Source organism: Oncorhynchus nerka, linkage group LG9a, assembly GCF_034236695.1.
Source record: "Oncorhynchus nerka isolate Pitt River linkage group LG9a, Oner_Uvic_2.0, whole genome shotgun sequence".
Taxonomy (NCBI): domain Eukaryota; kingdom Metazoa; phylum Chordata; class Actinopteri; order Salmoniformes; family Salmonidae; genus Oncorhynchus; species Oncorhynchus nerka.
Genome location: NC_088404.1, coordinates 20,706,931 through 20,731,876, shown reverse-complemented (window position 1 = coordinate 20,731,876; position 24,946 = coordinate 20,706,931). Strand labels below are relative to the sequence as shown.

Genomic DNA, 24,946 nt, shown 5'->3' with positions numbered 1-24,946 from the left:
ATTGGCTGTGACAGTGTCATGAAGGAGTATTACAACTGTAGTACAACTGTATTTGTTTTTCAGCTTTTTGACAGGTTACGAGATGAGCAGCCAGACTTTGCTGAGAAGATAGTGGCTGTGAACAGTGACCTCACCCTGCCGGAACTGGACCTGAGCAAAGTGGACCAGGAAACGCTTGCTGACTGCATCAACATAGTCTTCCACTGTGCTGCAACCATCCGATTCAATGAGCCTCTAAAGTGAGCCATTGTTTCCTTCCTGATACTGCTCCCCAGAACGTTGTTTCACTTCTGCTCCCAGAACCTTGCTGGACAGTGCTGCAATTTCAGATTTATCTACAGTGATCTTGGCTCTTCTCTCACACTTGCTTCTCCTGCAGAGAAATTACTCTCACAGTTTTACTAACCCTCCGGACGTACCTATCTATTGCTTAGGCTTAAAATATATATATATAGATATATATATACACAGTTGAAGTTGGAAGTTTACATACACCTAGGTTGGAGTTTTTCAACCACTCCACACATTTCTTGTTAACAAACTATAGTTTTGGAAAGTTGGTTAGGACATCTACTTTGTGCATGACACAATTAATTTTTCCAACAATTGTTTACAGACAGATTATTTCACTTATAATTCATTGTATCACAATTCCAGTGGGTCAGAAGTTTACATACACTAAGTTGACTGTGCCTTTAAACAGCTTGGAAAATTCCAGAAAATGATGTAATGACTTTAGAAGCTTCTGATAGGCTAATTGACATCGTTTGAGTCAATTGGAGGATTACCTGTGGATGTATTTCAAGGCCTACCTTCAAACTCAGTGCCTCTTTGCTTGCCATCATGGGAAAATCAAATGAAGACCAAGACCGCGGAAAAATCATTGTAGACCTCCGCAAGTCTGGTTCATCCTTGGGAGCAATTTCCAAATGCCTGAAGGTATCACGTTCATCTGTACAAACAATAGTACGCAAGTATAAACACCATGAGACCACGCAGCTGTCATACTGCTCAGGAAGGAAAGGCATTCTGTCTCCTAGAGATTAACGTACTTTGGTACAAAAAGTGCAAATCAATCCCAGAACAACAGCAAAGGACCTTGTGAAAATGCTGGAGAAAACAGGTACAAAAGTATCAATATCCACGGTAAAACGAGTCCTATATCGACATAAGCTGAAAGGCCACTCCGCAAGGGAGAAGCCACTGCTCCAATGCCACCATAAAAAAGCCAGACTACGGTTTGCAACTGCACATGGGGACAAAGATCGTGCTTTTTGGAGAAATGTCATCTGGTCTGATGAAACAAAAATTGAACTGTTTGGCCATAATGACCGTTTGAAAGAAAAAGGGGGAGGCTTGCAAGCTGAAGAACACCATCCCAACCGTGAAGCACGGGGATGGCAGCATGATGTTGTGGGGGTGCTTTGCTGCAGGAGGGACTGGTGCACTTCACAAAATAGATGGCATCATGCGGGAGGAAAATTATGTGGATATATTGAAGCAACATCTTAAGACATCAGTCAGGAAGTTAAAGCTTGGTTGCAAATCGGTCTTCCAAATGGACAATGACCCCAAGCATACTTCCAAAGTTGTTGCAAAATGGTTTAAGGACAACAAAGTCAAGGTATTGGAGTGGCCATCACAAAGCCCCGACCTCAATCCTATAGAAAATGTGTAGGCAGAACTGAAAAAGTGTGTGCGAGCAAGGAGGCCTACAAACCTGACTCAGTTACACCAGCTCTGTCAGGAGGAACGGGCCAAAATTCACCCAACTTATTGTGGGAAGCTTGTGGAAGGCTACCTGAAACGTTTGACCTATGTTAAACTATTTAAAAGCAATGCTACCAAATACTATATGAATTCATGTAAACTTCTGACCCACTGGGAATGTGATGAAAGAAATAAAAGCTGAAATAAATCATTCTCTACTATTATTCTGACTTTTCACATTCTTAAAATAAAATGGTGGTCCTAACTGACCTAAGACAGGGAATTGTAACTAGGATTAAATGTCAGGAATTGTGAAAAACTGATTTGAAATGTATTTGGCGAAGGTGTATGTAAACTTCTGACTTCAACTGTATACACACATACACACACACACACACACACACACAGTGCATTCAGAAAGTATTGACCCCTTGACTTTTCCCACATTTTGTTACTTTAGACTTGATTAACTAAAATTGATTAAGTTCACTGTATTCCTCATCAATCTACACACAATACCCTGTAATTGCATTTAAAAAAAAAAACTAATTTACATAAGTTTTCAGTCCTTTTGCTATGAGACTGGAAGTTGAGCTCAGGTGCATCCTGTTTCCATTGGTCATCCTTGAGATGTTTCTATAACTTGATTGGAGTCCACCTGTGGTAAATTCAATTGATTGGGCATGATTTGGAAAGGCATACACCTGTCAAAAACCTCCCACAGTTGTCAGTGCAACAACCAAGCCATAAGGTCAAAGGAATTGTCCGCAGAGATCTGAGACAGGATTGTCTCTAAGCACAGATCTGGGGAAGGGTACCAAAACATTTCTGCAGCATTGAAGATCCTCGAAAAAACAGTGGCCTCCATCATTCTTAAATGGAAGAAGTTTGGAACCACCAAAACTCTTCCTAGAGCTGGCTGGCCATCCGGCCAAACTGAGCAATTGTGGGAGAAGGGCATTGGTCATGGAAGTGACCAAGAACCCGATGGTCACTCTGACAGAGCTCCTGAGTTCCTTTGTGGAGATGGGAAAATATTCCAAAGGACAACCATCTCTGCAGCACTCCACCAATCAGGCCTTTATGGTAGAGTGGCCAGACGGAAGCCACTCAGTAAAAGGCACATGACAGCCCGTTTGGAGTTTGCCAAAAGGCACCAAAAGACTCTCAGACCAGGGAAAACAAGATTCTCTGGTATGATAAAACGAACATTGAACTCTTTGGCCTGAATGCCAAGTGTCACATCTGGAGAAAACCTGGCACCATCCCTACAGTGCAGCATGGTGGTGGCAGCATCATGCTGTAGGGATGCTTTTCAGGGACTGGGAGGCTTGTCAGGATCGAGGGACAGATGAATGGAGCAAAGTACAGAGATCGTTGATGAAAACCTGCTCCAGAGCACGCAGGACCTCAGACTGGGGTGAAGGTTCACCTTCCAACAGGACAACGACACTAAGCACACAGCCAAGACAACACAGGAGTGGCTTCGGTACAAGTCTCTGAATGTCCTTGAGTGACCCAGCCAGAGCCCGGACTTCAAATCAAACTTTATTTGTCACATGCACCGAATACAACAAGTGTAGACTTTACCGCAAAATGCTTACTTACAAGCCCTTAACCAACAGTGCAGTTCAAGAAGAGTTAAGAATATATTTATCAAGTAGACTAAAATAACAATAACGAGGCTATATACAGGGGGCAACGGTACAGAGTCAGTGTGCGGAGACTTGGACCCAATCTAACATCTCTGGAGAGATCTGAAAAAAGCTGTGCAGCAACACTTCCCATCCAACCTGCCAGAGCTTGAGAGAATCTACAGAGAAGAATGGGAGAAACTCCCCAAATACAGGTGTGCCAAGCTTGTAGCATCATACCCAAGAAGACTGAAGTCTGTAATCGCTACCAAAGGTGCTTCAACAAAGTACTGAGCTCTGAATACTTAAGTAAATGTCATATTTCAGTTTATTTGCTAACATTTCTACAAAACTGTTTTTGCTTTTGTCATTATGGGGTATTGTGTATAGATTGATGAAGGAAAAAAACTATTTAATCACTTTTGGAATAAGGCTGTAACATAGCAAAATGTGGAATGAGTCAAGGGATCTGAATACTTTCCAAATGCACACTATATATTATGGCAAGAACAGCTCAAATAAGCAAAGAGAAATGACTGTCCATCATTACTTGAAGACATGAAGGTCAGTCAATATGGAAAATGTCAAGAACTTTTAAAGTTTATTCAAGTGCAGTCGCAAAAACCATCAACCGATATGATGAAACTGGCTCATGAGGAACGCCACAGGAAAGGAAGACCCAGAGTTACCTCTGCTGCAGAGGATAAGTTCATTAGAGTTAACTGCACCTCAGATTGCAGCCCAAATAAATGCTTCACAGAGTTCAAGTAACAGACACATCTCAACATTAGCTGTTCAGAGGAGACTGCGTGAATCAGGCCTTCATGGTTGCAAAGAAACCTCTACTAAAGGACACCAATAAGAAGAGACTTGCTTGGGCCAGGAAACCCGAGCAATGGACATTAGACCAGTGTAAATCTGTCCTTTAGTCTGATGAGTCCAAATTTGAGATTTTTGGTTCCAACCGCAGTGCCTTTGTGAGTCGCAGAATAGGTGAATGGATGATCTTCCCATGTGGGGTTCCCACCGTGAAGCATGTGGAGGTGCTTTGCTGGTGACACTGTCAGTGATTTATTTAGAATTCAAGGTACACTTAACCAGCAAGGCTACCACAGCATTCTGCAGCAATACGCCATCCCATCTGGTTTGCACTTAGTGGGACTGTCATTTGTATTTCAACAGGACAATGACCCAACACAGACCTCCAGGCTGTGTAAGGGCTATATGACCAAGAAGGAGAGTGATGAGTGTTGCATCAGATAACCTGGCCTCCGCAATCACCCAACCTCAACCCAATTGAGATGGTTTGGGATGAGTTGGACTGCAGAGTGAAGGAAAAGCAGCCAACAAGGGATCAGCATATATGGGAACCATCAAGGCTGTTGGAAAAGCATTCCAGGTGAAGCTGGTTGAGAGATTGCCAAGAGTGTGCAAAGCTGTCAAGGCAAAGGGTGGCTACTTTGAAGAATCTCAAATATAAAATATATTTTGATTTGTTTCACACTTTTTTTGGTTACTACATGATTGGGGTGACAGGTAGCCTAGTGGTTAGAGCGTTGGGCCAGTAACCGAAAGGTTGCTGGATCGAATCCCAGAGCTGAACAAGGCAGTTAACCCACTGTTCCCCTGTACACTGTCAACTGACTTGTCTAGTTAAATAAAATACAAAAATAAAAATGTCATAGTTATTTCATAGTTTTGATGTCTTCACTATTATTCTACAATGTAGAAAATAGTCAAATTAAAGAAACCCTGGAATGAGTTGTTGTGTCAACTTTTGACTGTGTGTATATATTAGTAGCATTTCTGTAATGATGTTTTGTGACTTTTTTTGTTCTCCTTTCAGAGATGCAATGCTACTGAATGTTCTAGCCACCCAGAAGATGGTGGCTCTTGCCCACAAAATGAAGCACTTGGAGGTGTTCCTTCACGTGTCCACAGCCTACGCCAACTGTGACCGGACACTCATTGAGGAAGTGGTTTACCCACCTCCTGTTGACTACAAGAAGCTCATCGACAGCCTAGAGTGAGTAAAGTTCTTTGCCGATTGTTAGAGACGGAAGCCAAGAGATTGTAGTAATCTACAGCTTGGCATGTTTGACTGAGATAAGTAGATTCTTTGCATCCTGTGGATTACTTTGTAGTGGCTAATGCATAAGCTTGGTAGCTATCCCTTGAGGGTCTCTCAATATCTCACTGCATGGACTGAAACTGCCAAACAGGGACGGTCTCTGATTTAAACTTCATGGAGTTTGGTTACTGATTGAGTGGCACTCAATTTGAACTGTTAAAAGGACATTTGCTTTACTCTTAATGTTAGCTGGGGCCTCTGACTGCTCTTGTAGGGGGTGCAACAGGACACACATGCACAACATGGTCACCAGTTGTGTGAAAGTCAGTGTTCTGTTCATGTAGGAATGTTTCCATCCCTAAGTATTACAGTAGGCATTTGCTAATTTCTTTAGAGACATACATGTATGTGTGTGGGGAAAGGGAATTTCGGAGACTTATTTGTTTTGTGATCTGGGGAATATATACACTGCTCAAAAAAATAAAGGGAACACTTAAACAACACAATGTAACTCCAAGTCAAATCAAATCAAATTTTATTTGTCACATACACGTGGTTAGCAGATGTTAATGCGAGTGTAGCGAAATGCTTGTCAATCACACTTCTGTGTGTGCTTGTCAATCACACTTCTGTGAAATCAAACTGTCCACTTAGGAAGCAACACTGATTGACAATACATTTCACATGCTGTTGTGCAAATGGAATAGACAACAAGTGGAAATTATAGGCAATTAGCAAGACACCCCCAATAAAGGAGAGGTTCTAGAGGTGGTGACCACAGACCACTTCTCAGTTCCTATGAACTGACTGATGTTTTGGTTACTTTTGAATGCTGGCGGTGCTTTCACTCTAGTGGTAGCATGAGACGGAGTCTACAACCCACACAGGTAGTGCAGCTCATCCAGAATGGCACATCAATGCGAGCTGTGGCAAGAATGTATGCTGTGTCTGTCAGCGTAGTGTCCAGAGCATGGAGGCGCTACCAGGAGACAGGCCAGTACATCAGGAGACGTGGAGGAGGCCGTAGGAGGGCAACAACCCAGCAGCAGGACCGCTACCTCCGCCTTTGTGCAAGGAAGAGCAGGAGGCGCACTGCCAGAGCTCTGCAAAATGATCTCCAGCAGGCCACAAATGTGCATGTGTCTGCTCAAACGGTCAGAAACCGACTCCATGAGGGTGGTATGAGGGCCCGACATCGACAGGTGGGGGTTGTGCTTACAGCTCAACACCGTGCAGGACGTTTGGCATTTGCCAGAGAACACCAAGATTGGCAAATTTGCCACTGGCGCCCTGTGCTCTTCACAGATGAAAGCAGGTTCACACTGAGCACACGTGACAGACGTGTCTGGAGATGCCGTGGAGAACGTTCTGCTGCCTGCAACATCCTCCAGTATGACCGGGTGGGTCAGTCATGGTGTGGGGTGGCATTTCTTTGGGGGGCCGCACAGCCCTCCATGTGCTCGCCAGAGGTAGCCTGACTCCCATTAGGTACCGAGATGAGATCCTCAGACCCCTTGTGAGACCATATGCTGGTGCGGTTGGCCCTGGGTTCCTCCTAATGCAAGACAATGCTAGACCTCATGTGGCTGGAGTGTGTCAGCTGTTTCTGCAAGAGGAAGGCATTGATGCTATGGACTGGCCTGCCCAAGAAAAAAGTATTTAATAAGAATATTTCATTAATTCAGATCTAGGATGTGTTATTTTAGTGTTCCCTTTATTTTTTTGAGCTGTGTATTTTGTATTTGAGCAATATGGCAGAAAATTGACCTTTTTATTGTGGCTCTGTCTTCAATGTGTTTTCATGTTGGTTAGATGGATGGATGAGAAGCTGGTCTCTGCGATGACCCCAGGGCTGATAGGAAAAAGGCCCAACACGTACACCTACACCAAGGCCATAGCTGAGTACCTGGTCCAGCAGGAGTGTGGAAACCTCAACGTGGCTATAATCAGGCCTTCTATAGTAGGGGCCAGTTGGAAAGAGCCGTTCCCAGTGAGTCTTCCCATGTACTGAGCCCGCTGTCTTCTAAGCTGTAGCTATACTGTAGCTGACCATGGTCAATTCTGTATACTGTTCATAACATGTTGTTTCACTCTTAGGGCTGGATTGATAATTTCAATGGACCTAGTGGAATATTCATTGCAGTAAGTACCTTAAAAATATGTTCTCAATATTTTTTTTATTTAACCGAGTAGGCTAGTTGAGAACAAGTTCTCATTTACAACTGCGACCTGGCCAAGATAAAGCAAAGCAGTTCGACACATACAACAACACAGAGTTACACATGGAATAAACAAACATACAGTCAATAATACAGTAGAAAAAGTCTATATACAGTGTGTGCAAATGAGGTAGGATAAGGGAGGTAAAGGCAATAAATAGGCCATAGTGGCGAAGTAATTACAATATAGCAATTAAACACTGGCATGGTAGATGTGCAGAAGATGAATGTGCAAGTAGAGATACTGGTGTGCAATATGTAAAACGCTCAGATCGCAATAATGCGATCATGACCATTTCCAAGGTGTGGCTGCTGATTTATAACCTGAGAAACCACATTCCCATCACTTGGTAATGAACCTAGCACTTCTCTTCCCTGTATAGGCAGGAAAGGGGATCCTGCGTACCATGAGAGCGTCCAACAACGCGGTGGCTGACCTGGTGCCTGTGGACGCGGTCATCAATACCACATTGGCTGCTGCCTGGTACTCAGGCTCCCAGACACACACCAGGTCAGTCTCACACACACTGCAGCTGCCTGGTACTCAGGCTCCCAGAGACACACCAGGTCAGTCTCACACACACTGGCTGCTGCCTGGTACTCAGGCTCCCAGAGACACACCAGGTCAGTCTCACACACACTGCAGCTGCCTGGTACTCAGGCTCCCAGAGACACACCAGGTCAGTCTCACACACACTGGCTGCTGCCTGGTACTCAAGCTCCCAGAGACACACCAGGTCAGTCTCACACACACTGCAGCTGCCTGGTACTCAGGCTCCCAGAGACACACCAGGTCAGTCTCACACACACTGGCTGCTGCCTGGTACTCAAGCTCCCAGAGACACACCAGGTCAGTCTCACACACATTGGCTGCTGCCTGGTACTCAGGCTCCCAGAGACACACCAGGTCAGTCTCACACACACTGCAGCTGCCTGGTACTCAGGCTCCCAGAGACACACCAGGTCAGTCTCTCACACATTGGCTGCTGCCTGGTACTCAGGCTCCCAGAGACACACCAGGTCAGTTTCACACACACTGCAGCTGTCATCTGTAGAGCTAAATGAATAATGTGATTGTGAAATGCAACTATTATTTCAGGTTTCTATGGCAGGCATTCTATTTTGTTCCCCTTTATCCTCGCAGGCCTAAGAGCATATTGGTGTACAATTGCACGACTGGCAGCATCAACCCGTTCCACTGGGGTGAAGTTGGTATGAAACGTTGCTCATATCTTATCCAAATACACTCTGACTTGTTTTCGGATGCTCCAACAAAGCAGAATGATAAATAGTGATTATCAGTCATACTCTTCTCTGTTGTGAATGTGAGAAGGTTTTGGTTTACTTATACCCTCATTGGAGTGTTAGTCACCTCCCTGTAAATGACCTCTCCTGGATTTGTGTCCAGTTTAGTCATTTAGCACACACTCTTATCCAGAGCAACTTACAGTAGTAGTGAGTGCATACATTTTCATACTTTCTTATACTGGTCCCACATAGTAATCGAACCCACAACCCTGGCATTTCAAGCGCCATGTTCTACCAACTGAGCCACATGTACTGTGTACATAGTCTCTGAATGCTAGCCATCTGAGAAATATCAACATTGTGGCAGGCTTAAAGGCGATAGGCAAACTATATAACATGACTGGTATTCTTGAATAAAAATGAAAAACTGTTCCAGTCTTAGTACAATATTTGTTTTGTGCATTAAAGATGGATGACATTTTCATAGTGGCAGTTGTATAGTTCCCTTTAAGCTGTTAACCTGTTGCGTTTGTTGTAGTAAATGTCAATATATTTGTTACTCATTTGCCATAGATTTTTTGTGCTTTTAAAATCTTTCAGGTGAAATCACTTTGTTGTTAACATTGCATTTCTGCATTCATTAGACTTACTTTGAAGTCTATATTTGCTCCGTTGTTTTGTAATACCCCTAGTCTTCTTCAATAACTTGTACGGTTAAAAATAATCATTGTTAAAAGCACTTCAAAGGTATTTTGTCTAAACCAAACATCTGTTGCCGCTTGTCGTACGCTTGCTGCTTAACTCTTTCTTTCCACTTTGGTAGAAATTAGTGGTTGTGCCAACATTACCCCTGTTGAACCCCCTATCTTTTGTCTCTTAGAGTACCATGTTATATCCACTTTCAAGAGGAACCCCCTCGAGCAGGCCTTCAGGCGGCCCAATGTAAATCTCACAACCAATCACCTTATCAATCAGTACTGGATCGCTGTAAGCCACAAGGCACCAGCCTTCCTTTATGATCTCTGCCTCAGGATGACGGGAAGAGAGCCCAGGTAAATGACACCCCGCTCGGTCACACTCCATCTCCCTCTGCATTCTCGCTCAGTGTAGCCCAATGTACTGAACCTGTTCCAGCGATGTCATGCTTCTGTCCAATGTCTTGGGGGGGGGGGGGGGGGGGTGTATAAGCCATCCATATACCTTTTTAGAGCTGGGTTCTGCACTCTTAGCCCTCTGTGTTACCTCAATGTGTCCTAGCATTGAATTCCTTCCTCCTGTGATGTCGTATTCTCTCTGCAGAGTACTGTATAAACATGACCTTCAAGACCAACCCCTTAGAGCAGGCTTTCAGGCACCCAAATGTTAACCTGCGGTCCAACCTCTTAACCAATCAGTACAGGACCACAGTGAGTCACTCTTCCCGCCCTGTTGTATGACGGGTAGCTCAGGGCCACGGGTCAGAATCCCGGGTAAGGTCTACTACAGTGCCCTCTCAACCCCTCTCTCCCCTCCACCACTGGGTGCTGGTCGTGGGGCAGAAGCAACGACCAAACGTTTGCTCAACTTTGTCATCGGACTTGGCTGGCTGCTGACAGGCTACCGTGTCATCATGACAAGCATGGGTTCCTGTCTAAAGCATGCATCAGGAATGTTTTATTGTTGTAATTTATTTTTGTCCGTTTTTGTTTGACCCTTTTTGCCTGGTACTGCATTTGTGATTTTTTTAATTCAGTTGAATCATATGGCTCTGCTCAGATGTGGAGTTTATCCAGTCGCTTTTGCTTTGTGGAATTAACCCCCCACCCCTTTTGTTGTGACCTTTGTGTTTTTCTGAGCCATTAAGTCTTCTGAAGTAACCTGGGAGTGATCTGCTCATCCTCCTCCACTCTCCAAGCTTATCTCTACATTTGAGAGGCACCATGGAACTAGTTTTGATTAATACCAGGTACCAAACACCTGTCCTTTATTCATTGGCCCATCAACCCTTCTATTCTTGGTAGCCCTATTCCTGTGCTTAATGAAGCACATTGTGGGACAAATGTAATGCGCTGGCAGTAATGTACGATCTCACAAGCCATTGGAAACACTGTCAATTTATCAGTGAGTCATTGGATAGACTTACTCACAATCCCCACCTATTGTTTCATTTAGCACCAAGGCCATGGTTCAGTCTAAACAAGTGTTTGGTACCTGACGCTTACAGTATTGATCCCCACAAGTTGATCGTAAACCAGAAACATTTCAGCAATGAAATGATCTCTGATTCTCCACTGGGTGCGCAATTTCATTTGCGCCAATAGGCTATTTAGTGTTGCCTCAATCAACTGATCCATAGCCTATAGGTTACGAAATGCATGCTTGGAGAAGCACAGAGCAAAGTTATATTTCTAAGATAGCTGCTGGGAAGGTGTAAATAAAACTAGGCTGTATTACACACTGCAATGGATATTCCAACCCTGAGCCCCAGTCTGCTCTGCTCTTGCTGATCAAAAACCTTTTTGTGTACTGCTTAACCAATGGCTGTGCTGTGTAGGGCTACGGTGGCAGTTCAGGAGGAGAGTCAAAAGTTACTTCCGAAAATCATTTATGATAAGGCCTAGCCTATGTTCTACTCAGTTTGTGAAGGAGAGCGCGAAGATGAGAAGGGAGACCGGAGGTCAAATTTGATAGTTTTACATCAAATCAATTATAGTAGCAAGCTATGTTTATTGCCCATTTATGTATTAATAAAGAGTTACTGAACTCGTAATAAGACAGATTCAGGTAACTTACATTTTTGGTGCTGAAACTTGAAGTCGATGTTTTATGCTATAAACCAGCTTTAAAATACATAGGAAAGATGTGACCCTCTGCATACAGGGATATCATTGTTTCCTTTGACGTTCAGAGGCTGACTTTGCTTGGGAAGTAGTCTAATTCTGTCACTATCAATTGATTAAGCTATTCACTTTCTATACAATAGAAAATGTTTAAAACCAGACAGCTTTTAGGGAAACACTTGTGACCTCGTTGGGTTAAGCCATGGAAGAACAGCAGTTAAAGCTTCGGTAGACATATCCTGTCTGGGGTGGCAAGGTAGGCCTAACTTTCGAAAGTACCACGCTCAGATTCCTAATGACGTCTCGATTTTAATTATTTGTAAACAGGGACAGTTTCTTTGCAAACAAGACACTGATATGGCATTGTATAAATATGATAACGTGAACACACAGGCCTTTTTCTGTCCATTCTTAGCATGTAACTTCAGTCATTTGTGTGCTATTTAAAATATTCTGATATGTAGAATTACATAGAATTGCATGTAATGTTTATAAAACACAAGTATGATGATAGATTCATGCAATGCTTTTACTATAAAGGAGATATTTCCACCCTTACTCTTGGTCAAATATATTTTACTGAAGGGAGAGCCATCCATTTTCATTTCAGGGGTTCGATTTTATAAATAGTTATAAATAACGTTTACTCCCTTAGCAAAGAGCAATTTCTCAAGCAAGAAAAATCTACCTATTGGTAGATGGATAAAAAATCAAACAAATCAAATAAAAGCAGACACTGAATACCCCTTTGAGCAGGGTGAAGTTATTAATTGTGCTTTTGATGGTGTATCAACACACCCAGTTCACTACAAAGATACAGGCATCCTTAACTCAGTTGCCGGAGAAAAAGCAAACTGCACACAGATTTTACCATGAGGCCCATGGTGACTTTAAAAACTAAAACATGCATGCTGTTTGCAATAAGGCACTAAAGTAATAATGAAAACTTTTTGTCCTGAATTATGTTTGGGGCAAACACAACACATCACTGAGTGCCACTCTTCCAATTTCATAGCATGGTGGTGACTGCATCATGTTATGAGTATGCTCATCATCGGCAAGGACTAGGGAGATTTTTGGGGGGATAAAAATAAACTGAATAGAGCTAAGCACAGGCAAAATCCTATAGAAAAACCTGCTTGTCTGCTTTCCAACACTGGGAGACACATTCTCCTTTCAGCAGGACAATAACGTAAAATCTAAAATAGGCTAAATATACAATGGAGTTGCTTCCCAAGACGACATTGAATCTTCCTGAGTGTCCTAGTTAAGAGTTTTGACTTAAATCGGCTTAAAGATATAGGGCAAGACCTGAAAATGGCTGTCAAGCAAAATACCATTTAAATCCATTTGAATCCCAATTTGTAACATAACAAAATGTGGAAAAAGTAAAGGGGTGGACACCTACTCATTCAGAGGTTTTTCTTTATTTTTACAATGTTCTACATTGTAGAATAATAGTGAAGACATCTAAACTATGAAATACCACATGGAATCATGTCGTAACCAACCGTTTTGAAGGAGTTCCCACATATGCTGAGCACTTGTTGGCTGCTTTTCCTTTACTCTGCGAACCAACTCATCCCAAACCATCTCAATTGGGTTGAGGACGGGTGATTGTGGAGGGCAGGTCATCTGATGCAGCACTCCATCACTCTCTTTCTTGGTCAAATATCCCTTACACAGCCTGAAGGTATGTGTTGGGTCATTTTCCGGTTGAAAAACAAATGATAGTCCCCACTAACCACAAACCAGATGGGATGGTGTATCGCTGCAGAATGCTGTGGTGGCCATGCTGGTTAAATGTGCCTTGAATTCTAAATAAATCACTGACAGTATAACCAGCAAAGCACCATCACACCACCTCCTCCATGCTTCACGGTGGGAACCACACATGCGGAAATCATCCGTTCACCTACTCAGCGTCTCACAAAGGACAGATTTCCACCGGTCTAATATCCATTGCTCGTGTTTCTTTGCCCAAGCAAGGCTCTTCTTATTATTGGTGTCCTTTAGTAGTGGTTTCTTTGCAGCAATTCGACCATGAAGGCCTGATTCAGAAGAATCTAAAATAGATTTGTTTAACACTTTTTTTGGTTATTACATGATTCCATATGTGTTATTTCATAGTTTAGATGTCTTCACTATTATTCTACAATGTATAAAATAGTAAAAATAAAGAAACCCCCCAGAATTTGTAGGTGTGTCCAAACTTTTGACTAGTCCTGTGTATATAAAACAAATGAAAACCACTCTTGATGGCTCAGTGCCAGCTATACCTACCTAATACCTGCCTCTACCCTGTTACCACGGCAGGATGATGAAGACCATTACTAGGCTGCACAGGGCCATGATGGTGCTGGAGTACTTCACGAGCCATTCGTGGGTGTGGAAAAATGACAACGTCACCATGCTCATGAACCAGATGGGTGCTGATGACAAGAGGGTATGCTTTATGCCCACCCACCAGTCACACACTTGTAGGACCCACGTATACACACACTTCTAGGACACACACACTTGTAGGACACACACGCTGTTAGAGTGGCAGACAGACGAATGGAGTATGTTTGTTTGAGATTGTAGCCGAAGCACAATTGAATTATTCAGCTTGGTTTTGAATGGAGTAATTGTGTTGGATTTTCGAGGCCTGGCTGAAATGCACAGTGAATATACGTTGGTCCAGAAACCTAGTGATAATGTTTCATATTGTACTTTTGTAGACATTTTTCCTCTACTACATAGTTGCTCAATGCCTATCCTTACAATATTAAATACTCTTGATGTTTTTTTTGGTCCAGACATTCAACTTTGACGTGCGACAGCTGAACTGGGCAGAGTACATGGAGAACTACTGCATGGGGACTAAGAAGTATGTCCTGAACGAGGCTGAGTCCGGCCTGCCAGCAGCACGTAAACACCTCAACAAGTAAGATAAATGTCTCTATCTACACGTGTTAACTTGACTATGCCACATTTTTTATATGCTTAGGGGAGGTCCTCGGAACTAAACTAAACACAGGTCCTTTCAAATGAACGATGTAAAACATAATTAAACCGTGCCAATGTTGATTAACACAACCAACAATACATAGAAATCATAACCCCAGATAAACCTTGGCTAGGACTAGGGCTTAGAGGACACATACAATGAATTAGTAGCAGGGCAATAAATCAAATCAAATTTTATTTGTCACATACATGGTTAGCAGATGTTAGTGCGAGTGTAGCGAAATGCTTGTGCTTCTAGTTCCAACAATGCAGTAATAACCAACAAGTAATCTAGCTAACAATTCCAAAACTACTACCTTATAGACACAAGTGTAAGGGGATAAAGAATATGTACATAAAGATATATGAATGAGTGATGGTACAGAGCGGCATAGGCAAGATACAGTAGATGGTATTGAGTGCAGTATATACATATGAGATGAGTATGTAAACAAAGTGGTATAGTTAAAGTGGCTAGTGATACATGTATTACATAAGGATGCAGTAGATGATATAGAGTACAGTATATACGTATACATATGAGATGAATAATGTAGGGTATGTAAACATTATATTAGGTAGCATTGTTTAAAGTGGCTAGTGATATATTTGACATCATTTCCCATCAATTCACATTATTAAAGTGGCTGGAGTTGAGTCCGTGTGTTGGCAGCAGCCACTCAATGTTAGTGGTGGCTGTTTAATAGTCTGATGGCCTTGAGATAGAAGCTGTTTTTCAGTCTCTCTGTCCCAGCTTTGATGCACCTGTACTGACCTCGCCTTCTGGATGATAGCGGGGTGAACAGGCAGTGGCTCGGGTGGTTGCTGTCCTTGATGATCTTTATGGCCATCCTGTGACATCGGGTGGTGTAGGTGTCCTGGAGGGCAGGTAGTTTGCCCCCGGTGATGCGTTGTGCAGACCTCACTACCCTCTGGAGAGCCTTACGGTTGTGGGCGGAGCAGTTGCCGTACCAGGCGGTGATACAGCCCGACAGGATGCTCTCGATTGTGCATCTGTAGAAATTTGTGAGTGCTTTTGGTGACAAGCCGAATTTCTTCAGCCTCTTGAGGTTGAAGAGGCGCTGCTGCGCCTTCTTCACGATGCTGTCTGTGTGGGTGGGCCAATTCAGTTTGTCTGTGATGTGTACGCCGAGGAACTTAAAACTTACTACCCTCTCCACTACTGTTCCATCGATGTGGATAGGGGGGTGTTCCCTCTGCTGTTTCCTGAAGTCCACAATCATCTCCTTAGTTTTGTTGACGTTGAGTGTGAGGTTATTTTCCTGACACCACACTCCGAGGGCCCTCACCTCCTCCCTGTAGGCCGTCTCGTCGTTGTAGGTAATCAAGCCTACCACTGTTGTGTCGTCCGCAAACTTGATGATTGAGTTGGAGGCGTGCGTGGCCACGCAGTCGTGGGTGAACAGGGAGTACAGGAGAGGGCTCAGAACGCACCCTTGTGGGGCCCCAGTGTTGAGGATCAGCGGGGTGGAGATGTTGTTGCCTACCCTCACCACCTGGGGGCGGCCCGTCAGGAAGTCCAGTACCCAGTTGCACAGGGCGGGGTCGAGACCCAGAGTCTCGAGCTTGATGACGAGCTTGGAGGGCACTATGGTGTTAAATGCCGAGCTGTAGTCGATGAACAGCATTCTCACATAGGTATTCCTCTTGTCCAGATGGGTTAGGGCAGTGTGCAGTGTGGTTGAGATTGCATCGTCTGTGGACCTATTTGGGCGGTAAGCAAATTGGAGTGGGTTTAGGGTGTCAGGTAGGGTGGAGGTGATATGGTCCTTGACTAGTCTCTCAAAGCACTTCATGATGACGGAAGTGAGTGCTACGTGGCGGTAGTCGTTTAGCTCAGTTACCTTAGCTTTCTTGGGAACAGGAACAATGGTGGCCCTCTTGAAGCATGTGGGAACAACAGACTGGGATAGGGATTGATTGAATATGTCCGTAAACACACCAGCCAGCTGGTCTGCGCATGCTCTGAGGGCGCGGCTGGGGATGCCGTCTGGGCCTGCAGCCTTGCGAGGGTTGAGACATTTAAATGTTTTCCTCACGTCGGCTGCAGTGAAGGAGAGTCCGCATGTTTTAGTTGCGGTCACTGTCAGTGGCACTGTATTGTCATCAAAGCGGGCAAAAAAGTTATTTAGTCTGCCTGGAGCAAGACATCCTGGTCCGTGACAGTGCTGGTTTTCTTTTTGTAATCCGTGATTGACTGTAGACCCTGCCACATACCTCTTGTGTCTGAGCCGTTGAATTGAGATTCTACTTTGTCTCTATACTGACGCTTAGCTTGTTTGATTGCCTTGCGGAGGGAATAGGTACACTGTTTGTATTCGGTCATGTTTCCAGTCACCTTGCCCTGATTAAAAGCAGTGGTTCGCGCTTTCAGTTTCACGCGAATGCTGCCATCAATCCACGGTTTCTGGTTTGGGAATGTTTTAATCGTTGCTATGGGAACGACATCTTCAACGCACGTTCTAATGAACTCGCACACCGAATCAGCGTATTCGTCAATGTTGTCGTCTGACGCAATACGGAACATATCCCAGTCCACGTGATGGAAGCAGTCTTGGAGTGTGGAATCAGATTGGTCGGACCAGCGTTGAACAGACCTCAGCGTGGGAGCTTCTTGTTTTAGTTTCTTTCTGTAGGCAGGGATCAACTAAATGGAGTCGTGGTCAGCTTTTCCGAAAGGAGGGCGGGGCATAAGTATCTAAGACTCAAGCCTTGCATGTAAAACACCTCTAGGAGAATCTCATGCAAACTTTAGACCATGTACACTGAGGCCAGTTCATTAGGTACACCACCCCATTCATCATTTATTTTCGCTCTTACAGACATGAGTCACGTGGCCATGGCTTGCTATATAAAGCAGGCATCGAGCCATTCAGTTACTGTTTGATTGAATGTTAGGGTGGGCAAAACGAGTGACCTAAGCAACTTTGAGCGTGTGATCATCTGTGCCAGGTGCGCCAGTTCCGGTATCTCAAACTACCAGCCTCCTGGGCTTTTCACGCACGACAGTGTCTAGGGTTTACCGAGAATGGTGCGACAAACAAAAAAATAGTACTCCTGGCAGGTAACAAGCTAGCTACAGTTACCCATAGCTGGCTAGCTAGTTTTATAGTTTGGTTATTTATTCCCAAAAATATGTTTGACGCTATCTACATTTTTATAAACTCCTCACAACGAGACTAAGCCAATTTGCCAACGCTAAAATCAATGTCTGACATGCCAAAAAATGCAGCCATGTTGATTCAATTTGACACTTCGCATCTACTGGAGTATGACACGTGACTACAGTTTGCGTTGAATTGTGGGTCATATTAACCCCACAAGTGATAAAAGTTCTTCACTTGCTCCCTCGTGCCAAATTTGAGGGGCCAAGGGGGCAACGTTATTGAATTGGATGTCCACTTAAGATGGCAATCAAACTGCATCCGGTTTCGACTGGGGTATCTCAGATAAAGTGGCTAGCGCGAGGGCTGAGGAGGGTAAAAATAATGTTTTGTCTGCAACCCAATCGAGTAACGTTTCCACTCCCCAAAGAATTCAGGCTGTTCTGGAGACAAAGGGGGTCCAACCCGGTACTAGATGGGTGTACCTAATAAATTGGCCACTAAGTGTATATTCACACACGTTGTAAGATGGCACACTCATGGTTAAACATGCTTTGTAAGATGGCTCACTCAAGATGAAACACGCTTTGAAAAATGGAAACACATTTGTGATAATTAGCATGCAAAAGCACACGTGAATTCATAAGACTTGCCGCTGTTCTCTAATCAAAATAGCCCCTCCAAAAGACAGCCAGCCCTGGAGGAAGTGGGGAAGTGGTGACAAAATAGCCCCTCCAAAAGACAGCCAGCCCTGGAGGAAGTGGGGAAGTGGTGACAAAATAGCCCCTCCAAAAGACAGCCAGCCTCGAGGAAGTGGGGAAGTGGTGACAAAATAGCCCCTCCAAAAGACAGCCAGCCTCGAGGAAGTGGGGAAGTGGTGACAAAATAGCCCCTCCAAAAGACAGCCAGCCTCGAGGAAGTGGGGAAGTGGTGACAAAATAGCCCCTCCAAAAGACAGCCAGCCCTGGAGGAAGTGGGGAAGTGGTGACAAAATAGCCCCTCCAAAAGACAGCCAGCCCTGGAGGAAGTGGGGAAGTGGTGACACAATAAGACAAATATACAAAGACTTTGTCCGCCTGCCAAGACAACCCCGAATCTCTTGCCTGAATACCAGCTCATTCGCTAAGGGCGTACTAGACCAACAAAAATAACATTCTACCTACTTTGCCTAAACATCAGATTTTCAGTCTGACTGAAGTCGCCCTAAAAAATACACAATAGTCCCTCTACAAGCCAGAATGTTGAATACAATATTTACACTTATTTTACTGGTTGTACATGCTGTGAGTCCTTTTGGCGGAAAGAGATGAGATGGGGTATCCACAGGAAAGTGTTGTTTACCCAACTTTTTGCGGCTCCGGTAGGTTCTGTTGCTTGTATTTTCAATCTCTTGGCTCATTGCGCGTGATGCACAATATTTAAACAATAGCCAAATGTAACCAAACGTTTCCCTGGTATCCTCTGCTTTAACATTCATCTTTGCTCACAATATTCAAAGGCTAAATGTCTATTACATGTGTCATCAGGAAAAGTTATATTTAAAGGGATGCTTTGTCATCTCTCTGGGGAAGTAGATAAAGGGCTTCATTGCCAAAATCCCGAAGTATCCATTTAAATGTCCTATTCCTGCTAAATTGTATTGCAGCAGATACATTTTCCTAGCTAGTTGATGTATTTGCTAATCTTCTGAGAATGCAGGTGAATGCATCTACATGCAAGCTACCAAGAACACTTCAATGTATTTCTTAATTTACCGCAAACTGATCTCCATGGCAACTAGGCTCTGGTCATAAAACAAAAGCTTGTCATCCTCTTGTATGTTTCAGGTTGAGGAACATCCGCTACACATTCAACACGGTCCTGGTCGTGTTCATCTGGCGAGTGTTCATCGCTCGGTCCCAGATGGCCAGGAACATCTGGTACATTGTGGTCAGCCTCTGCTTTAAGTTCCTGTCCTATTTCCGAGCATCCAGCACCATGAAATACTGAGTCCACGTGGTGTACTCACCTTGACCCCATCCACTCTCCTCAATCCAGCAGCCCCAGTCCGACTTCTCTCCCTCTTGCCCAGCCCCCCTTCAGATAGCTATGTATCCGACAAGGCTCTGCAAATCCTATAATATTTTGAGTTACTTAAGTGTCTGACATACTATTAATCTACTGTATGTGAAATGTCCCCTTTTCTTTGCAGTGTGATCCCTGATGTGAGGGGTAGAACTACATTTGACTAAGCATGAATCTAATCAGGCCCCTGGTCTTTGGCTGACTACATTGATAGTCAGCCAAACAGAGTTATTGATGCCTAGTTTGGTTGTCATGGAGATGGAGCATTGCTTTGCTGACAGCCCCCAGGGTGGTCAGGCGGTGGTTTTGATTAACAGTTTACATTTTCCTGCTTGAATAGGGGTAAAGGCACCCATATACTGTATGCTTGATGGTGGCAATGACTATTACACAATGACATGATCAAGCAAGAGGTAGATGGTAAAAGATAGGCTTTTTACAGTCCCTAACAGGTATGATTATCTTGCATCAGCTGACCTTGCAGAGCTATGTATTTTTGAATTGTTTTAAAACAATTTTCAAACCATTTCTGACTGGACTGTCCGCTTATAATTCTGGCCCAAATACCTCATAGCTCATGTAGCTCAGATCAGGCAACTGCTCAAAGGACTTGATTTTGGATAGTTTGGGTAGGTAGTCTAAGGGCTCTTTACACTGCTTTCACTGATGACAGCTATCAGAAATGTGCATCTATGTCCATTTTAAAAGAATGAGTAACTGTCTTTCCCCATGTTGGTCATTTATTTAACTGTCTGAAATGGGAGTGTTGTGTTCTGCTTATGCATCTCACATGTTTTGCCTGTTGTCGAGTTTGGGATATTCCATGCATGGGGAGAGGCCTCTTCTCTTCCGAACACCTTTATCCCTGTCTCATGCTATAATAACTTTCAAAGGTGGTCTTTATCCAATGTTTGCCTGGGTTGATGGGCACTTGTAACATTTTAAGCTTTTTTTACTTGTCCATTTTCCATGTTGTCTTGTACATATTGTCTTAACATGTTGGACTTACTGTGCACTTTCCTGTGGTTGTATGCTGTATGACATTCATTTGGAATGTCCAATTGTCATATAGTCACTTATACATACAGTTGAAGTCGGAGGTTTACATACACCTTAGCCAAATACATTTAAACTCATTTAATCCTAGTAAAAATTCCCTGTCTTTGGTCAGTTAGGATCACACCTTTGTTTTAAGAATGTGAAATGTCAGAATAATAGTAGAGAGGATGATTTATTTCAGCTTTTATTTCTTTCATCACATTCCCAGTGGGTCAGAAGTTTACATACACTCAATTAGCATTTGGTAGCATTGCCTTTAAATTGTTGAACTTGGGTCAAACGTTTCGGGGAGCCTTCCACAAGCTTCCCACAATAAGTTGGGTGAATTTTGGCCCGTTCCTCCTGACAGAGCTGGTGTAACGGAGTCAGGTTTGTCGGCCTCCTTGCTCACACATGCTTTTTCAGTTCTGCCTACACATTTTCTATAGGATTGAAGTCAGGGCTTTGTGATGGCCACTCCAATACCTTGACTTTGTTGTCCTTAAGCCATTTTGCCACAACTTTGGAAGTATGCTTGGGGTCATTGGCCATTTGGAAGACCCATTTGCGACCAAGCTTTAACTTCCTAACTGATGTCTTGAGATGTTGCTTCAATATATCCACTTCATTTTCCTCCCTCATGATGCAATCTATTCTGTGAAGTGCACCAGTCCCTCCTGCAGCAGAGCACCCCCACAACATGATGCTGCCAACCCTGTGCTTCACGGTTGGGATGGTGTTCTTCGGCTTGCAAGCCTCCCCCTTTTTCCTCCAAGCATAACGATGGTCATTAGGGCCAAACTGTTCTATTTTTGTTTCATCGGACCAGAGGACATTTCTCCAAAAAGCACAATCTTTGTCCCCATGTGCAGTTGCAAACCGTAGTCTGGCTTTTTTATGGCGGTTTTGGAGCAGTGGCTTCTTCCTTCCTGAGCGGCCATTCAGGTTATGTCAATATAGGACTCGTTTTATTGTGGATATAGATACTTTTGTACCTGTTTCCTCCAGCATCTTCACAGGGTCCTTTGCTGTTGTTCTGGGATTGATTTGCACTTCTCGCACCAAAGTACATTAATCTCTAGGAGACAGAACGTGTCTCCTTCCTGAGCGATATGACGGCTGCGTGGTCCCATGGTGTTTATACTTGCGTACTATTGTTTGTTGAGATGAACGTGGTATCTTCAGGCGTTTGGAAATTGCTTGGCTGATTTCTTTTGTTTTTCCAATGATGTCAAGCAAAGTTTGAAGGTAGGCCTTGAAATACATTCACAGGTACACCTCCAATTGATTCAAATTATGTCAATTAGCCTATCAGAAGCTTCTAAAGCCATGACATCATTTTCTGGAATTTTCCAAGCTGTTTAAAGGCACAGTCAACTTAGTGTATGTAAACTTCTGACCCACTAGAATTGTGATACAGTGAATTATAAGTGAAATAATCTGTCTGTAAACAATTGTTGGAAAAATGACTTGTTTCATGCACAAGTAGATGTCCTAACTGACTTGCCAAAACTATAGTGTGTTAACAAGAAATGTGTGGCGTGGTTGAAAAACAAGTTTTAATGACTCCAACATAAGTGAATGTAAACTTCCAACTTCAACTGTATCATGGATGTTTGGCCAGATTATAAAATAGTCCTTTTGATCTGTGCTCACATGATCCATTGGGAATAAGATTAGTAAGTGATCCACTTTCTGGGAGGTTTGTGTGAATTGTGCCTAAACTTGTCTATGACAAAATATTAATGTTTGTCATTAGTTACCACAGCCACAAAGTAATAAACCCAGTCTATTTCTACAATTTTGCCTCTTGAAATAGGATTTTAAGCCTAGCCTTGAACACACTGCCAACCTTATGCCTAACCTTAAATGAAGACCAAAAAGCACATTTTTGTTTCGATAAACTTTTACGATATTGCCAATTTTGACTTTGTGGCTATACTATCTAGTTGAAACTTAAAAAGAGCACTCCGATCTATGTGTTCTAATCCGTTTGTGTACAACTCTAGGTAGACTTCAAGATCTGGCTTAAAAAGTATTTTTATGCTATTAAACAACAATTAATATTACATGGCCATTTATTTACTGAAGCGAAAAGCTTGAGGAAACACAATTCACCTGATACAACTTCAGCTGCTGGTTACCATTTTACTTTACATGTGGGATTTACTGCATTCTGTTTAAACTGTTTTATCAATTCTATTGTCAGTTGTTTTAAGTGTACCATTTTTCACAAAATGAAATAGTTAACACAGCCTGACTTTTTGCACAATTACTGAAATACCTAAGATTCCTGAAAGTTAAGGGAATAATGTAGTTGCTTCTATTTTAATATGAATTAATAACTTGACAAGTCTGTTGTAATAACTGTTAAGCACCACATTTAGAAAGGGATCCTTGCTTTCACTTGCTTTTTTAAAATCCAGTTTCTGTATTGGATTTGAAGATTTTAGTGTGTAATAGTGGGTTTTTTCTGGTATGTGGCTTGCTATGTAGTATTGTTAAACTTGTCTTGCAATGGAACTGCCAATTCAGAATTTCTTAGGAACTTGTCTTGCCAGTGAAGTAAGGGAGTGGAGCAGACCCCTTCTACTACTTCTGTTTGTGTTGCTAGGGATTCATATTACTGGATCATTCTAATGCTCTTCTATTCGAAGAGCATTGCACATCGAACTTTTACATTCTTTCCGGTTTAAAGCATCATATTCCAATACCCGTCTGGACAGAAATGAGATTTAATGTAATATATTCCTCTTGCCTTTTGACTGCCTGCAAATGTTTTGTTGTCCTGTTTCCTCGTATAATTGTAGAATGTAGTCCCCTAGAAAGATCTGTACCCTATAACCAATTTGTTGTCTTTACCATGACCCTCAGTTAATGTTCCCGAGTATGCGCTCTGCATATTTCATTGACGGTGTAAAAGCTCTTTCCACAGTCAAGGTAAATGTTTAAAACAATCAATGGGTGCCTTTTTGTTTGTAAACCAAAAAGAAGGAATAAACTCTGTTAAATCATGTTTGCTGGAAGTTTTCTTCTTGAAATTCAATATTTTATGTTGTGCTGTTGAAAAATAACTCGCCATAGCTTTGGTCTTAAAAGCTTTGCCTTACTCCAGTGGTCACCCCTTTTGTAGAGAGGAGCTGGTAATACTGCTTTATCATTCCAGTAATACTACTACTACTACTGATGCTACTAATTTGGTGGGTGCTTATTTGTCTGTTAGTATAATTTAATTATGACAATGTGCTTTCATCAATTGAAAGCCCTTAATCTATTTTATGAGAATTTGTAAGATTTCTTGTTTGCATAAAATAGACGCAGACCAGTCTTTAAATAATAGGTAATAGAATTTATTCTCGGAGCGCGCAAACACATGCATCAGTTTATATACAGATCATGACGTAATTTCACTGCCTTAACCGAACCCCCTCCTCTCGACCGGGACAAAGTAAGGTGAAAAGTTCATTCTAACTTACTAACACACTCCCAGATAACTTTTGACCCCTCAACATTATCGATCACCACTGAACTGACAGTTTTAATTAACAGACACACTAGGAATGCACTCACTGCCTTATCTAAAAACCCCAGAGCTAAGTTTCAGTTGGGTCAACCATAGGCTAACGACCTTATGTGTTTACACAGTCCACAACCCATTTGTTCCTGCCCAGTTGGAATGGTGTTCATTAACATTTTATTACTCCTTGTCCTGTCACACAATTTCTTCTTATGAACTCATATTGTCTATTACTTATACAGAGTATAAGTTTACCTAGATACAATTCTATTTAAAATGGGGATATTGTTTATTCATTTATCCATAATAAATAAAAAATAAATAAATTCAACAATCATTTCATAAGTGTGTATTTATATGTGTGTGAATTGGAAATGTGTTTTTTGCATTTCCCAACTCCCCCTGAGACGCCCTCGGAGACGGGTCAATGCCAGGGTCTGCCATTATCAACGGCAATCCTGGAGCAATTCATTGTTCACACATTGTTCACCTCCAAGGTCCAGAGTTGAG

The 24,946-nt window shown here is 42.8% G+C and overlaps 1 protein-coding gene across 1 annotated transcript in view; it reads left to right on the top strand.

The window, feature by feature from the left end:
* far1 (fatty acyl CoA reductase 1) overlaps positions 1-23,935 on the top strand; it is a 45,660-nt gene extending 21,725 nt beyond the window's left edge. Inside the window, exons 3-12 of the mRNA XM_029643846.2 lie at positions 64-239; positions 5,191-5,370; positions 7,228-7,405; positions 7,513-7,557; positions 8,018-8,145; positions 8,779-8,846; positions 9,763-9,934; positions 14,018-14,147; positions 14,503-14,630; positions 19,644-23,935. Coding sequence (XP_029499706.2) covers positions 64-239; positions 5,191-5,370; positions 7,228-7,405; positions 7,513-7,557; positions 8,018-8,145; positions 8,779-8,846; positions 9,763-9,934; positions 14,018-14,147; positions 14,503-14,630; positions 19,644-19,806 — 1,368 coding nt within the window. The 3' untranslated portion in view covers positions 19,807-23,935. The remainder of the gene's footprint in view (positions 1-63; positions 240-5,190; positions 5,371-7,227; positions 7,406-7,512; positions 7,558-8,017; positions 8,146-8,778; positions 8,847-9,762; positions 9,935-14,017; positions 14,148-14,502; positions 14,631-19,643) is intronic.
* The last annotated feature ends 1,011 nt before the right edge of the window (positions 23,936-24,946 follow it).